Below are 16,642 nucleotides of genomic sequence, written 5' to 3'. Positions count from 1 at the left end.
TTTACCTACTACAACATACTGCATATTGCTGGACTACAACTTCCATCATCACTGACCATTGACCATATTAGGTGGGGTTGATGGGAAATGGAGTTCAGCAGCATCTGGAGAACCACAGGTTCTGCATCCTTGCCACACTGTGTGCGTGGTGCTGTGGTCTAAATCACTGAGCCTCTTGGGCTTGCCAATCAGAAGGTCAGTGGTTTGAAGCCCTGTGACGGGGTGAGCTCCCGTTGCTTGGTCCCTGCTCCTGCCAACCTAGCAGTTTGAAAGCACATCAGTGCAAGTAGATAAATAGGTACCACTGCGGCAGGAAGGGAAAGGGCGTTTCTGTGCGCTCTGGCTTACATCACGAAGTTCTGTTGTGAGCTGTTTAGTCATGTTGGCCACATGACCCGGAAAGCTGTCTGTGGAAAAATGCCAGCTCCCTCGGCCTGAAAGTGAGATGAGCACCACAACCCCATAGTCGCCTTTGACTAGACTTAACCATCCAGGGGTCCTTTAGTATATAAAGTATATAAGTTACTAGGTGGTACATTCCTCTCTATATGGTCCTCAGGACTCTCTAAGCTACACCCCCTGTCCCCAAGCCACAACTTTAGTGTTTTTGCCCACTTATATTATGTCCTTTAACTCCAATAATGCCTCCTGCTTGCACAGATAGATGACAGAGAGGGGCTTGTGAATATGTGAAGATACTAGCCCATTGTACAAAAGTAAAAAATACATTTATTACCCCTGGCATGTGGCCCTCAGAAGGGAATGCAGTCTTCAGGCTGAAATAGGTTCCCCACCCCTGAATTAAATGATGTTCAGAGAGAAAACAGATTATAATGCTTACTTTGCACTATCCATATTAACTCTTAGGGAGCTACTATGCCATTAGTTGCTTTTGGATTCCAATTGAAGCTGCGTTTAAGGTACAAAACAGTGCTGAATCTTGAACATAATTATTTGGATGCCATCTGTAAATATACATCTATATATTTCTTTGTGTCTCTTGCAGAATCACCTGATGTCGCTCCATCTGTTGTTGTTCACACCAGCGTTCCCTTTGGAACTAGCCACTTGGAGTCAGACAAGGAGAAGGTTCAGCAGTTGATCCTAGACCAGCTGAAAGATGTTGTACCTAGCTTGCCTAAACCAGCCAGCATCAAGTGCCATAGGTGGAGGTATTCTCAGGTAATCTCTAATAATGGATGATAGCAAAATGCCCAAGTCAGATACCATCCAATGATAGTTTGTTTGGGAATGTGAGAGGCGCACATGATTTTTATTCACGTATTGCACTGGCTTCTGAACACTGACTCGCTGTAGTTTGTTCAGCATTTTGTGAGACATCTGAATGCAAGCTGCCTACATATCACTATTGCATCAGGATGTGGTCCCTTGCTGAAGCTCTGTGGTAGAGCACAAAGAGCCAGGACTTTGTTTTGAGGGCACAGGATGCAGTCACCTTATTGAAGCTAAGCAGGTCTAGATCCAGACAGAGGGGAGACCACCTACCAACACCATTTACAGCACTTTGAGTTCTGTATGTGTGGGTTTAGTTCAATTATTGTCATCTCCAGTTAAGTAATATGCCTGCCACCAACTATGGAAAATGTGCAGAATTGGGCTAAGCATTCTGTGAGGTTGACCCATTCTAAGGTGGGTTCATACCCACCTTTAAAATAAAAAAAGCACCCTGCATGGCTGGGATTCCATGGTGCAATGGCTTCAGCAGCAATCATGGTGGTCAAGCGTATCACAGAGAGACCCAATATCCATGCACCACTGTGACGTGAAAACCTGCTCGCACAGAGGGCCTCAAGTCTATTCTTTATTCTGCTTTATCCTTTCTGGCCCTGTTAGTTCTTTGTCCTTGCTACAGGACAACTGAGCATTGCAGGACAGTTACTTGTCAAATGTGTGAAATGGAGCAGAGACGCTATTGCTATCTTGGTTCCCTGTGTGAGTCCCTTCTGGAGATACATGTCCCCCATCCCAGGCTGGGCCTCCAGCTAGCCAGATGCTGGCAACAAAAAAATGGTGCGTCTGATGCAATCCTGGTTAGCTATTTTCCTATCTCTGGATAAAAGATGATAAAGGGAAATAGTATATAGGTAAAGGTAAAGGGACCCCTGACCATTAGGTCCAGTCGTGACCGACTCTGGGGTTGCGGCACTCATCTCGCGTTATTGGCCGAGGGAGCCGGCGTAAAGCTTCCAGGTCATGTGGCCAGCATGACAAAGCCACTTCTGGCGAACCAGAGCAGCACACGGAAACGCCGTTTACCTTCCCGCTGTGGGAAGGTACCTATTCATCTACTTGCACTTTGACGTGCTTTCAAACTGCTAGGTTAGCAGGAGCTGGGACCGAGCAACGGGAGCTCTCCCCGTCGCGGGGATTCTAGCTGACTGACAAATATGAGACACCTTGCACTGGTGGCTAAAATGGCTGTTTTCTTCATATTTGTCTCTCTTTTGGCATAGCTCCTTCTCTTCTTCTATGCCTTCACATAAACAAATGGCGCCATAGCATATAGCAACTGTAATGTGTGTGGATACATGTGTGCAGATAATTGTCAGAAGATGCTGATAGTTTACCAGCTGTAACAAGATGGACACATATCTGAAGTGTCCAATTCAGGCCAGGCTTTTCGAAATTCTTTTTCTCCTTTTTAAATGAAATTTAGCACCCTAACAACTTAGAGCAGCTCAAAATGGTTTGTGTGTGTAGATTAGATAGATAGATAGATAGATAGATAGATAGATAGATAGATAGATAGCAGTTAGTTATGGTTCTTCAATGATGCCCCATAACCAAGGTTTTCGACAGAGAACATCACATCGCACAATGAATTTCACAAGATGTTACAAGCCAGGACCAGACATGGAGACAGACCTGTTAACACTCACAGTAAGCTGTTTGCTATTAGGTATGCTCATCACACTGCCCCTGAACTAAGTTAAGGAACTATTTTGTTTGTTTGTTTGTTTTATAAAAGTCCATTTTTTATGTCAATACCCTCAAGTATCCAGTCGAAGAATAAACAATACCAAACAGCAAAGTAAACAACAATCAAACTGCAAGATAAAAAAAGCATCAAGGCCAGCAAATGAAACAGCAGCTTAAAAAACAAAAAATGAGAGGATCTTAGATACATTAAAAGCATGAAAGAACAGTATAATCTTTGCCTGGCACCCAAAATATAACTAAGGAAAGATCCCAGGAAGCATATCTATTTATTATCATTATTATTATTTATTTATTTATTTATTTATACCCCGCACATCTGGTTGGGTTCCCCCCGCCACTCTGGGCGGCTTCCAACAAATAGCAAAATACATTAAAATATCACAGATTAAAAACTTCTCTAAACAGGGCTGCCTTTAGGTGTTTTCTAAATGTCAGGTAGTTGTTTATCTCCTTGACCTCCGATGGAAGTGCGTTCCACAGGGCAGGCGCCACTACCGAGAAGGCCCTCTGCCTGGTTCCCTGTAGCTTTGCTTCTCGCAGTGAGGGAACCGCCAAAAGGCCCTTGGTGCTGGATCTCAGTGTCCGGACTGAACAATGGGGATTCCGTATTTTGGCACCACCACTAAAAGGACCCCCTTGCTTGCAAGCACCTCCCTGCCCCCAGAAGACTAAAGGGACTCTGAAGATAAGTTCATGTTGAAAGTGGTGGTCCTTTAGACACTCTGGCCTCAGGCTGCTCAGCTCTAAAAATCAAAACTATGATGAACATGAAAAATAAATTCCCCTAAAACAGTGACTATCTTTGATAACTCCATTTGCTTGTTTCCTATTTCTCTGCTTTGTTTTCATTTTGTACAGTGGGACCTCGGTTTATGAACACAATTGGTTCCGGAAGTCTGTTCATAAACTGAAGCGTTCATAAACTGAAGCGAACTTTCCCATTGAAAGTAATGGAAAGTGGATTAATCCGTTCCAGATGGGTCCGCGGAGTACTCAACCTGAAGCGTACTTAACCCAAAGCATGGGTGTAATTGGTTCCAGAAGTCTGTTCATAAACTGAAGCATTCATTAACTGAAGCGAACTTTCCCATTGAAAGTACTGTAATAGAATTAATCCGTTCCAGATGGGTCTGCGGCGTTCGTAAACCGAAAATTCATAAACCGAGGTGTTCATAAACCGAGGTTCCACTGTACTGTGCCTTATAAGCCATTATTTTAAATCGTCAGTCATCTTGTATGCATTGGCAGAAAGAGGCCATGTAAACTTAGCCACTGAATAGTCAATCCCCTTTCCATTTCTGCCATGACCTCTTAGGAGGTGAGCATAGCCTGCCCTGATACTTGAGTTTTATCACTCGCTCATCTCCCCACTTTCATCTAGCTGCAGAGTGATCTGGCTCTGGGACTCCCTTTCTGTCGAAGGAAGGGGCAAATTGAGCTTCTGCCTCAGCAGCAGGCGGCTCAAATGCCACTCTTGCTCCAGAGCGGCAGGAAGCAGCCTCTGAACCAGCAAGAGGCCGTCTGAGGACCAGAGGTTAAAAATACTACCATAAGGTAATCTGTTTTGATCATAATATAATAGCAGCAGCAGCAGGATTTCCAGAGTGGTTATCATTATGGCAGCTAGATTTAATTACAAAGATAAAAACACCAGGTTGTTAATTAGGTTTATTGTGGTTATTATAATTCATCACTCGTGCTACTGTAATGCCCACAATGCCTGCACTGTAATAGCTGGTTGAAATTAGGGACATGGTATTTAATTCCTGGAGCCCAGAGAGAGGAAGAGAGATGCACAACTCTGAACACGATTCGTGGATCTTAGGGCTGCCATGGAGCAAAAGCAGAGGCCGCCACTGAGGCAGCCAGTGCTTGGCAAGTGTGTGTCTCGTAAACGTGTTTGCAATTATCTGTTTGCCACATTCATCTTTATAGGTAGGCACCCAAAGTTTCAATCCTATGCACCCTTACCCTATGAGTTAGCTTCCCTAACAAACATCAGCATCATCACTTTATTTGTACACCACCTTTCCACACAAAAAAGGTGTTGTGTTGTCCACAACAAGAACAATACATCACGTAATCAACAATTGTAAGAATAATTTCACACCAACAGCAATAATAAAACAGCAACATATAAGGAACATAAGAGCATGGCAACAACATTTCAGCAATATAAATGTAGCAAGATTATACCACCTGGCCACATCAAAAATAATAAGGGCGCTTTGAACAGGCCTTTCCTTGGACCTAGATATTCTCTAGCCACCACTACTGTGTCCACTACAGGTTAGCCAAGAACCAAGCATAGGGTTGTGTGGCATGGTACTTTAGGGCTAGGGCTAGGCATATAGCTCAGGGTCAAAGTAAATGGGACATGAAATGGATCTTTGCATTTAACATTTATGCAAACCTTATAATGCACATAATGACCCACATGCCAGATAACGTCCTCTGCACATGAAATCATAAATCACCTAGTGTTTGGAGAACGTTGTCAGCAATATGCTGATGGCACATAGCTCCATTTCTCCTTTACATTTGCAGGTGAGGCAGTGTATGTGCTGAACCATTTTCTTGCTTTGGTAATGGACTGGATGAGAGCCCATAAACTGAAGCTCAATCCATATAAGAATGAGGCATTGTTAGTGAGTGGTTCCCTAGACTGAATGGCTGGGAGGTTGTCTGCTCTTGATGGGTATCTGAAGAAGTGTGCATGCACACAAAAGCTCATACCAATGACAAACTTAGTTGGTCTCTAAGGTGCTACTGGAAGGAATTTTTTTATTTTGCTCTTGATGGGGTTACACTTCTTCTGAAGGAACTAGCACATGGCTCGGGGGTACTTTGCTGTCACTTGAGGTTCACGTGGCCTCAGTGCCATGGAGTTCCTTCCATTAGTTTGGCTGGTGGACCAGCTGCACCCATATCAGGACAGGGACAGTCTAACTACTGTTGTGTATGCTCTGGTAACTTCTAGGTTAGATTACAGCAATGTGTCATTCGTGGAGCAGCCTCTGATGACAGTTCAGAAACTTTAGCTGGTGCAGAATTTAGTGACCAGGTTGCTTTCTGAGGCAAGATGGTTTGAGCATATAATGCCAATCTTGGCCCAACTGCACAGGCTGCCAATTAGTTTCTGGGCCCATTTCAGAGTGCTGGTTTTGACCTTTCACAGCTCAGGACTGCAGTACCTCAAAGACCGTGCCATGAGAAGGGGCCTTTTCTGCAGTGACTCCCCATTTGTGGTATTCTCTCCCCGGGGAGTCTTGCATATCTTTAGGTGACAGGCAAAAACATACCTCTTCTCCCAGGCCTTAAGATAATTAAACCTTTTAATCTGGGGGGGGGGAGATACAGTGACCTTTTAATCTGGGGGGGGGGAGATACAGTGGAACCTTGGTTCTCAAATGGCTCAGTTGATGAACAATTTGCTCCCGAATGCCGAAAACCCGGAAGTAAGTGTTCCGGTTTTTGAACGTTTTTCAGAAGCCGAACGTCCGACGCGGCTTAGTTTTTGAATGTTTCGGAAGTCGAACGGACTTCCGGAACGGATTACATTCAAGAACCAAGGTACCACTCTATTGTTTTGGTTTGTTATTATGGTACAGTATGTATTTCTTCTGTTTTTATATTGTAAACCACCCTGTGATCTTCAGGTAAAAGGTGGTATAGAAATTTGATAAATAACAATGATGGTGATGGTGACAACGACTGTGCGACAAAGAGGTCTTTGCCTGCCCCATTAATTCACACATGCTTATATATTAGATGTGGCTGATTCATAAGAAGCTTATTTGTCAGCCATAGATCTGTCCTTGTAGATGGCATTAAGTGAATGTAATCGAAGAATGCATTCTCAGAAAGGAAGCTCCCTACAAGAACTGACTAGGCTTAAGTGCTATGCAGTGGTGCTCACTAATTACCTTACAGCCATTTTTGCTTGTACATTCCAATCAACTATTGACACAGCAGCAAAAGGAGAAAATGGAGGGTGGACGTGGTCCCCCCCCCAACCCCCCAAGGCTTTCAAGCGGGATTTATTCTTTTTGTTAATTCAGTACAGCCATTATGCCCTTCATATGGGCCAAATACAATCCCAGGATTAAAATGCAGACATTACAATTATCCATGGAAAATGTGGGATTAGTCCCCCCAAACTTCTATTGATACTACTTAGCAGCACAGCTGCCGTGTTCTATCCCATGGTTTAATTATGATAAGACAACATTAGCATCAGCAATCAAGGATTCCTGAGCCAGAAAGTCTTTTCAGCCATCATGTAGCATTGTGGTAGGACTCGGGGGGGGGGGGAGAGCATAGCCTGAGCAATATGGCCATTTCATACTTTTTTATGAGCAGCACATTTGCTGTATCGTTGAAGTTATATGTTAAAGGAGCCCACATTCCTAAAGCAAAGAGGTAGCTCCATTTAAAAGCAGACCCGCCTCCCATTCCCAAGAGGCACATTGCCTTGGTCTCTCCTGCTGAAACAGAAGGGCATCTCTGCCACAGGTATCGTACAGCCAGAACGACCCTATGGAAGGGGATTTTGAATTTGGAAGTACAGCACAGCCAGGTGATAATAATCCTACATGGGCATGCTGCATTTCTTCCCTGTGTGTGCGCATATGTGTGCATACTTACGTGGTTCCTGGATTACAGGTGGGTTGGCCTAGATTACCCTCAGCATCCTATGCAACTCTACAATGCTATTATTCTGTGTACACACTGACTAGAAGATCCAATGTAGCCAATGGACAGAAGACCCCTTTTAACTCTCTTTCCCTCCATAGGATAGGGTTCTCTTCTGTCCATTGTTTGAATCAAAAATTGTAGGTCCAGAGGCTTCTGTCTTGCCCAGTTGCTTCTGCACACCTGTTGTTCACTCCTGTTGCACCCTGCTCCCTTTCAGGTGGCCCTCTTTTGCTCTGTCCATTCTCCTCCCCATTCCAGTCCAGGAACAGGTGAACTAGTCTCCCTAGTTTTAACTGGCTTAGAGTGCCAGTTAAATTTTTAACAGCAGAGGGGCTGGATTTTCCAAGTCCCAATTAAACACCTGAGGCACATGAGGTTTGTTATCTTGTAGACAGTTATTTTTCTTATGAATGATCGGAGATGTTGTTGCTCAGTACCATCTGTTTCTTACAAAGGTTGATGCTTTGTGCTGCTCTGTACCTAGTGGCATACAATAACACAAGGGAAGTAGAGCAGTAAACTTGACATTTGTAGCTCAGTTGCACTTCTAAACAAATCTTTGATCCGGAAGAAGCAAACCCAAACTAAACAACAACTGATTCCAGGGAAGAGTCAAGTGGGAAACTTTACTGGGAAGATTTGAAGGGGGGATTTTTTGCATTCATTTTCTTAATATGTTGTTTGTTATTTTTTTAAACCTCCTTTGTTTTGCTGTCTTTCACTTCTACAGTATATCCTTTGGTCTCACTGCCAGAGGGATGTACATCTTTTGATCTACCTAAAAGAACCTTTACTCTGAACCAAGCGTAGATCTATGTACCCATTCCCACCACCACCACCACCACCAAAAACATTATCATTTCTACTGTGTAGTAAAATGGGGTTTGGTTGTTCAGATGACTTTTGCTCCCGTTGTTGTCCTTTCAGTTGCCACTCTATTCTATTTCGTTTAGTTTTAAAAACTCTTTTTCCCTTTTACATTTCACAACACTGACACTCTAAGGCAGCTAAACAGCATCAAAACCAAATACAGTTATTTAAAACAGCAACAACAAAATCAAAAAAGCAGCAGAACCTTCCCCCTAAAAAGTGCAGTACCGTAGTCAGAAAGCAAAAGTTGCCTTGCAAACACACTGTTTGTCTCGGAGTTACAAAGCCATGAAGCCACCACAATAAAGGACCTGCCAAGGGCAATTCCCTCTCATACTTCAAGTGAAAGAAGGCCTCCAAGGAATATCTTGAAGAATAGGTAGGTTTATAGTGGAGAAGATGGTCCTTTAACTACTCTGAATGGCAGTCAAAGATTAATGAATTGGGCCCTTTAAATTGGGCCCAGAAAATGAACTGGGAACCAGTAGAGTTCATCAGAATTGACATACAGTCAATGCCCTGGAACTCAGACATTTGGCTCCCGAACGCCGCAAACCCGGAAGTGATTGTTCCGTTTTGCGAAAGTCCTTTTGGAAGCCGAACATCCGACGGGGCTTCTGGGGCTTCTGATTGGCTACAGGAGCCGCAATTTGGGTTTTGAATGTTTTGGAAGCCAAATGGACTTCCAGAACAGGTTCTGTTTGACTTCCAAGGTACGGCTATATATTCTCTGTGGTCCATTCTGCAGTTGGGTGGCCACATTTCGTACTAATTGTTCACAAGAACTCTTCAAAAGCAACCATACATCACAGTATAGGATATGAATAAAGCATGGCACTGATTAGCTTCCCTAAAAAGAGTGATATTTGCAAGTGAATCTTAATAATGTAAGCCACGTAATAATGGAAGTAATAATGGACATTAGGTGTCCTGATAAATATAATACAATTTCCATAGTGTTTGAAATTTCTGGTTGTTTTCCCATTGTTGATCAATATTTCTGGCAAAATGAAAAGGATTAGAAAACTGGTCTGAAACAAAAAGAAACTGAATTCAGCAGAGAAAATTGCAGAGTTCTTCAATTAGAGGGAAGGAAATCAATTGTACAAGTATAGGATTTGGGGGGAATACCTGGCTGTGATGTCTTGGAACAATGTGAACATGAGTCAGCTGTGTGATGTAGCATAAAGGCACCACTTTATTCTGCACAGTTCAAAGCTCATCTGGAAGCACTGTGCACAGTTCTTCCTTCACACTTTAAGAAGGATATAGACAAACCAGAACAGGTTCAGAGAAAGGCAACAAAGATGATTGAGAATCTGGAAAATAAGGCCTATGAGGAACGCTTAAAAGAAATGGGCAATTTGGGTCTGGTGAATTCTGAGACAGATTGCAACAGCACTCAGGTACCCAAAGATTCTCACACAGAAGACAGCAAAGATTTGTTCTCTGCTGCCCCAGTGGATAGGACTAAAACTATTGGGAGGGTGGATTTCAGCTGGAGAAACGTCGTAGTAAGGACAAGCCTATAGTCAAACCAGTTATGTAAGGGAGAGATGGAGGTCTTTAAGCAGAGTCTAGTCAGATCATCTAGCTATGGGTTTCTTGTACCGAGGAGGGGGTTAAACTAGATGTCTACAAGGCCCCACTAAGTTTGGTCATTCTTTTCCTTTCCTTCCTTCCCCTTGTTGTATTCCTTCCTGGATACAACTGCCATTTCACCAGGCCTTGCCCTGCCCCTGCCCTCCTTTCCGTGACAATGTGGAGCGGCGAAAGCTGGTCTCAGAAGCGTGCGCTTGGATTCCTCCTGCACGTATGTTCTCTGCAGACAGATTGCTCCTAGGCACTGCCATAGATGCTGTGCCCCTCTGCATGTCCCTTGAGCAGCTGCAGCTTTGAAAACTGCAGTCTGGCACTGCGTTACAGAGTTCGGGAAAGAGAAATTCTCTCTCTCTCTTTCTTTCTCTCCCTCTCTCCCTCTCTCTCCCATTAACTCCTCCTACACACATACACCGTCAGCCTGAACAGGGAGGCTTACGGATCCATAACGATAGCTGTGGTAGCAGATGTCACAGTAATGCTCAGCATGACTCATCTACTGTACTCTGCGCTCTCCAGAGAGTCCTGCTTTTTTTATATGGGCTCGTTTGAGAAAGGTGGAATCAGGCAGGCCAAACAGGCCACCACGAGCTGTCAAGTCTCGAACTGCTTCCTAAAAGCACATCCCTTCCATTATTAAAGAAAGCTCAGTGGCCCACATATGACAGCTGGCTTGCAATGGCTAGAGACAGTTCTTTCCTCCCCCACCCCCACCCCCTACTGCCTTTTAAACAAACAATAAAAGGCCACTGGGCATGTTAAATGTTAAAGGGAGCTGATACACAGGGGGAAGAGAAACTTTGCTGGGTTTACAGCACAGTTGGTTCTTGGCTGCAGATCCTTAACCACAGTGGTAGAATGTATAGGGGGAATATCCATTGACTGTGCTGGAAAGGCTGACATAGGAGGCTAGGGGAGGAAAGACAGAGAGAGATCCAAAAATCCTCTTTCCCATAGGAATGTGTCTGGATTAGATGGGCCTGCCGGGCTCTTCTTATGCCATGACTTAATTTGGTCACATCACTCTCCTGTTGGCCCCTGCTCCACTTTGTTTTCACACCCTATCTTCCCCCTTTCCTCCTTATACTAAATAATTTCTTTCCCTTTCTTTCTCTCATCCTGCAGGCTCAGCTACTTGTTCTCTGTAATGGGTCAGTTGGGAATTTCCAAGGGGCTGCTCCCCCCGCCCCCAAAATGAAAAAGAAAGAAAGAATTAAATTGCATTTTGTTTTTAGATACTTTTGTCCAATGTTAAATTTAGAGAGTTCAAGGCACTGTATACTTAGATGGTTTTTTTAACTATGCTCATAAGAGAAGCTCAGGCTTTTCTCACTGTATTTTCAGTTTCATGGCTCCTCCAGAAAATCTGTTGAGCATCCTGATTTGCTTGCACTAAGCTTACAAGGAGGTTGGCTTGTACCCAGCCTCTGCCTTGATACAACAATGAGCATTCTGATATGCTTTCAGGGCATTTGTACTTCTGGTTAATCATTTATTCATTCCACGCTTTTCAATGCATTTCCCCATCACCTTCCTAACTGCAAAAAGCCTGTTTATTTTTATTTTTAAGTGTCTTTGTTGTGCTAGGATGGCGGAGTGCTTTAATCCACTTCAGCTATGCAAGGCTAACTTTCCCAGTATGCACTTCAGCCCCTCCCATAGATTGTTGACAGCTTGGAAGTTCCCTCAGTCAAATATCATGGTGAGCCCTAACACCCCACCTTTCTCCAGAGGAAGGAAAAGGGCCTGGGTTCTGTCTGTTCCCTAATTCCATCAACACTCACACACACACACACACACAGTGGGTATTGCAATTGGTGTCAATAGCCAAGCATGCTACTTGACATGAAGAGCATGTAACGTAAAGCCCTGGCTTTACATGGCTCTGTCGATGGTGAGGATGGGTATTGGCTTTTTATTACATGCATAACGGAAAAGGAAAATGCAGGCCACTCTAAATTATTCATTGATCTCAGTTAACATGATGCACAATCCCTTCTCTTAGTCTTGCCAGAAGATGTACATTTCAGTCAATATTACAAGCGTATCTCTGATTCAATAAATATTAGACAGCAACATTCATAAACATTGGCATCCATTGCAGTGAAAAACTTAACCAGGAAGAGCATAAAATTGGGCCTTTTTCACCCATGTTGTTTTTTTTGTCATCACATGGCCATTAGCATCACCCACGATATTCGTTCCCTTAACCTCCATCCACCCTGCTTGAGATTTTCAGCAGACTTCATCGTGTCAATTTTTGTGATACAAAGGCTGGTGCTCTTAGTTAACAACTGCCTTCTAAATAAAAGTTTTGCAAAAGTTGGTGTTGCAACGCTTGGTGATAAACGTGTGTAAGATAAAGCAATAAGTGAGTAAAATAAAACTGATTAAGGAGGAATGTCTCCATCAGCCAGGCTGAGCTTTATGTTCCTGTGGATGTCTTTAGTTGTTAATTTGAATACGAAATGGGTGCTGAGGTTTGAGGCTTAATGTTGGGTTTGCTTTAAAAGTTGTTAGTAATGTTTTGCCTGCCTTACTTTAGTTCTTTTTTACAATGTGTTTTATTGATGCTTTCTCATATTGTATTTACATTGTGGCTGTTAGCCGTCTTGAGCACCATTTGGTGGAAAACTGGGTACGAATTTTAACACATGAAATAAATAAAATATGCCTTTTATCTGCAAGCTAAATTCAGTTCAGAATTGAAAAGGGTTAAAGGTTAAAAATTGTTGGTGCCGCCGGAGCAGGACTTTGGGGGGAAAGTCAAATGGCCCCTCTTGGCAGAATGTGGAAGTGGGCCACCAAATGCAGTAGAGCAGCTAACTCAAAAATACATTTTGAGCAGGATGTGGAGTAATACACGCGTGGAGGCTGCTCTTAGACTATTAGGTCCAGTGCTTTTGTTCAGTCGGAACTCGCTGCACGTCAGTTCCAGCGCCTCTCAGGTGGGTGCCATTGCCATTCTAAGAGAACGAGGGAGGTGTTCATGGTGAGTTCCGGCACCTCTTTTTCTTTTCTTTAAAAAAAATTTTTTTAGCACTGATTAAGTCTAACATCAACTAGGCATATTTGTAAGCATTACCGATGCCATTATTACTATTTTTTTTACAATAATTGTCAAAGAAGGAATGCAAACCTACAGAAGCAAGCAGCCCAGTGCACAGACATTGTCTGGTAATATAGACTGCTACATGACAGTGTGGGATTTCTAAAAGCAGACTTCACAGCTTTGCAGGGGCGAACAATAATAATAAATTCTGCTTGTTGTTAGAAGGATTCAGCCATCTCAAGGCTGGGTGAACTTCCCTATGAGTTATATACAGTATATGGAAACAAGGCAGCATAGGAAGATATCTTGTACTGAGGCAGAGCCTTCCTCCATCTGGCTCAGTGCTGCCCACACTGCCTGGCAGGAGCTCTCCAAGGTATCAGGCTGGGGATTAAACCTGGGACCTTCTATATTAAGTAGATGCTTTACCACTGAGAGGGGGGAAATGCAGAAAGCGCTGTGGTTAAACCACTGAGCCTAGGGCTTGCTGATCAGAAGGTCGGCGGTTCGAATCCCTGTGACGGGGTGAGCTCCCGTTGCTTGGTCCCAGCTCCTGCCAACCTAGCAGTTTGAAAGCACGTCAAAATGCAAGTAGATAAATAGGAACCGCTCCGGCGGGAAGGTAAACGGCGTTTCCGTGCGCTGCTCTGGTTCGCCAGAAGCAGCTTTGTCATGCTGGCCACATGACCCGGAAGCTGTCTGCGGACAAAAGCTGGCTCCATCGGCCTATAGAGCGAGATGAGCGCCGCAACCCCAGAGTCGGACACAACTGGACCTGATGGTCAGGGGCCCTTTACCACTGAGAGGGGGGAAATGCAGAAAGATCAGGTGAGTAGGAAAGAACGTAAACATGGGGGTCAAAAGAGGGAGGCAGTAGGTAGCCTAGGAAAAGGCATATGGTAGAAGTGATGGAGAAGGGATGGGGATGAACAGGGCAGGTGAGGCAAGATGAGCAGGAAAAGGTGGGAAGCAGGAGAAAGCTAAGAGTGCAGGAGGACAGAAACCGAGGCCAAGAGGAAGGAAGATGGGGTTGGCATTAGCTTGCTGACTCAGCTGTGGCTCATCTTTATAGCCATACGGCCATATGGCAGGCATCGCTTTAATTCAAGATAAAGTATTTCCGTATCACTTCTTTCATCTGAGTCAGAGGTTTCGATATGTAGTCGTTGCTGTTTTGCCCTGTTGACATTAATCTGTTGATGTGTCCCTTTTATAAAGCCCAGGCAAATTCCATATCTGTAAACATATAAACAGCTATTTCCATTTGCATCAGCAGTAATCACAGTCTATGTTCCTTTTTATTTATATTGTACTCTCTTTCTGTAAACAGGTCTATTGATGCTAAAAGGAATCTATTCCACTCCTCTCCTAACAAAGTCGGGGGGGGGGGGACCACGCATGCAGTGTTTACTTTGCCCAGAAAAATGTAATGCCATTTCTCACTGTTTAGAGAATTCCTTGACCATTAGCAATGTCATAGGCTCAACATACATTGTGTTTTAATGTCTTTTTAACATTGTTTTGTTACAAGTCAAACGAGGGATATTTATTGATGGATAGCTATATTAAAGGATGATGGTCTTGTAGTGCTAGCTGTCGTAAGAAATCTCTTAATTGGAGTCGTAGCCTATATAAGAGATGGGGATTCAATCTTTCCAAGTTCAAATCTATTTTTCTATCTAGTCATGCATCCATTTATTTACATTTATATCCCACCTTTCTTCCATCCTGGAACTCAAGGCAGTGCCCATTGATTTCCCAGGCGGACTCGCATCAAGGACCTCTTTGCACCCAGACCTGTTTAACTCTAGCAATCGTGCAGCTTCAGACTATGCTGAAATTGGTGTGCATAGAAGCCAACTCCTAGGGGCTGAGGTCCCTTCTTTCCCACACCTTAAAATATTTGAAGGAGCCACTCTCCCCAAAAGTTGAAGGGAATCCCCATTCAAATGGTATGCCATGTCATTTGATCGAATATGTGGGGTGGGACTTACCTGCCCCCCCCAAAAAAATATTTTATTCAGGTTGGCACCCATGTTGGCAGGTGCAGGTGAGGCACACCAAACCAACTTGGCTTGTCAGGTGCCATACTGGGGGAAATACTTTTCCCAGTGCAGTTGGCTCACGTGTGCAGCAGCATGCCATGTGCAAGAGAGGAGAATGAAAGACCTCCTTCGATTCCCCCCTGAGATCCAGCGAGGAAGATAAATGTACGAGTGAGTGGAAATGGCTTTGGAACCAGAAATACTTTGAGACAAGTATTGCGTGCTGCTAAGATTCATATTGCCAATGTTCCAAAACTCGGCAACATCAGTAGTGCAAATGTATTTTAGGCAGATGGCCTTCATGAATTTTATAGAGGTTTCAGTTCCTTTTCCCTCCTCATGTCATGAAGCATTTTACCATAGAATGAAAGAGCACTAAATATGTTTGTTGTGATAGGTGTCAATTATTATTAAAACGAAGGGACTGTTTCTTCTGATTAATACATGTCTTTCCTTGAGATATGAGTTACTCATATGTCATGCAATATAATGCAATATAATGAATAGCTACCAAACTTATTTTTCTAATCCCCTCCATGTTTTGTTTTTTTTCCAGGTTACCAAAGCTTTCCCTGGCAGTCCAGGACAAATAACTCTCCATAGGAAACCGTTTCTTGTCTGTGGAGGTGATGGATTTATTCATTCCAACTTTGATGGGTGCATAGATTCAGCAATGAGTATTGTGCAGGCTTTGAAGTCCAGTTTGTAGGGTTTTTCATAATTTGCTTGTTTGTTTCCTGCCCCACCCCATACCATCTTATTTCTATGACGAATTATAAAATACACTAAAGCTCGATATACTTGACCTACTTGCCCTCTATTTTAAGGAAATAAATCATGAGAAGTCTGCAGACGTTTCACAGATTTATTGCAATAGTTGGAAATGTTGTTTATTTATTTGCTGTGCCTTGAAGACACTCACTGTGATAACTTTTCTGGCTTCACAGAATGTCAGACATACATAAAAATGGTTGTATGCCTTCTGTCTTCACCCAAATTTCCCAGATCTGGGCAAAACATTTCCACCAATTTTAGATGGGTAAGGTGGAGGAAACCTTAGACTACCTCCTTAATTATTATAGGAACCAACCACCAAAGAACAGCAAGCCAGTGTGGTAAATGGGTAGTTGTGTGAGTCTAACTGGGTTTTAACATCTTAAGACGTCACATGATGCAGCCACCATGCTGGGTGCAGTGAGGGCCTAGATGGGAGGCCACCTGGAAAAAACAGTATATTGAGTTCCACAATGGAACAAAGTTGGGATATACAAGCCATGGTGGTGTGGCTTTCCTGCCCATGTTCACACACTAATACGGTCTTGCAAAATGTTCAAGTTGCCAAATCCTGGGGAAGCCAAACACAGCTTCTATTTCAAAAGATGCTTTGGATGTTTCTCTCTTGCACAGAAATGACATG

General features: G+C 43.5%; 1 protein-coding gene across 3 annotated transcripts in view; it reads left to right on the top strand.

The window, feature by feature from the left end:
- Nucleotides 1-16,076, top strand: part of RNLS (renalase, FAD dependent amine oxidase) — a 104,692-nt gene extending 88,616 nt beyond the window's left edge. For all 3 annotated transcript variants that reach the window (XM_035138366.3, XM_035138363.3, XM_035138362.3), the window contains 2 exons: nucleotides 1,007-1,182; nucleotides 15,782-16,076. In XM_035138366.3, coding sequence (XP_034994257.2) covers nucleotides 1,007-1,182; nucleotides 15,782-15,934 — 329 coding nt within the window. In that variant the 3' untranslated portion in view covers nucleotides 15,935-16,076. The remainder of the gene's footprint in view (nucleotides 1-1,006; nucleotides 1,183-15,781) is intronic.
- Nucleotides 16,077-16,642: the final 566 nt, after the last annotated feature.

This window comes from Zootoca vivipara, chromosome 5, assembly GCF_965207765.1.
Source record: "Zootoca vivipara chromosome 5, rZooViv2.hap1.1, whole genome shotgun sequence".
NCBI lineage: Eukaryota > Metazoa > Chordata > Lepidosauria > Squamata > Lacertidae > Zootoca > Zootoca vivipara.
This window is presented reverse-complemented; position numbering and strand designations above follow the sequence as displayed.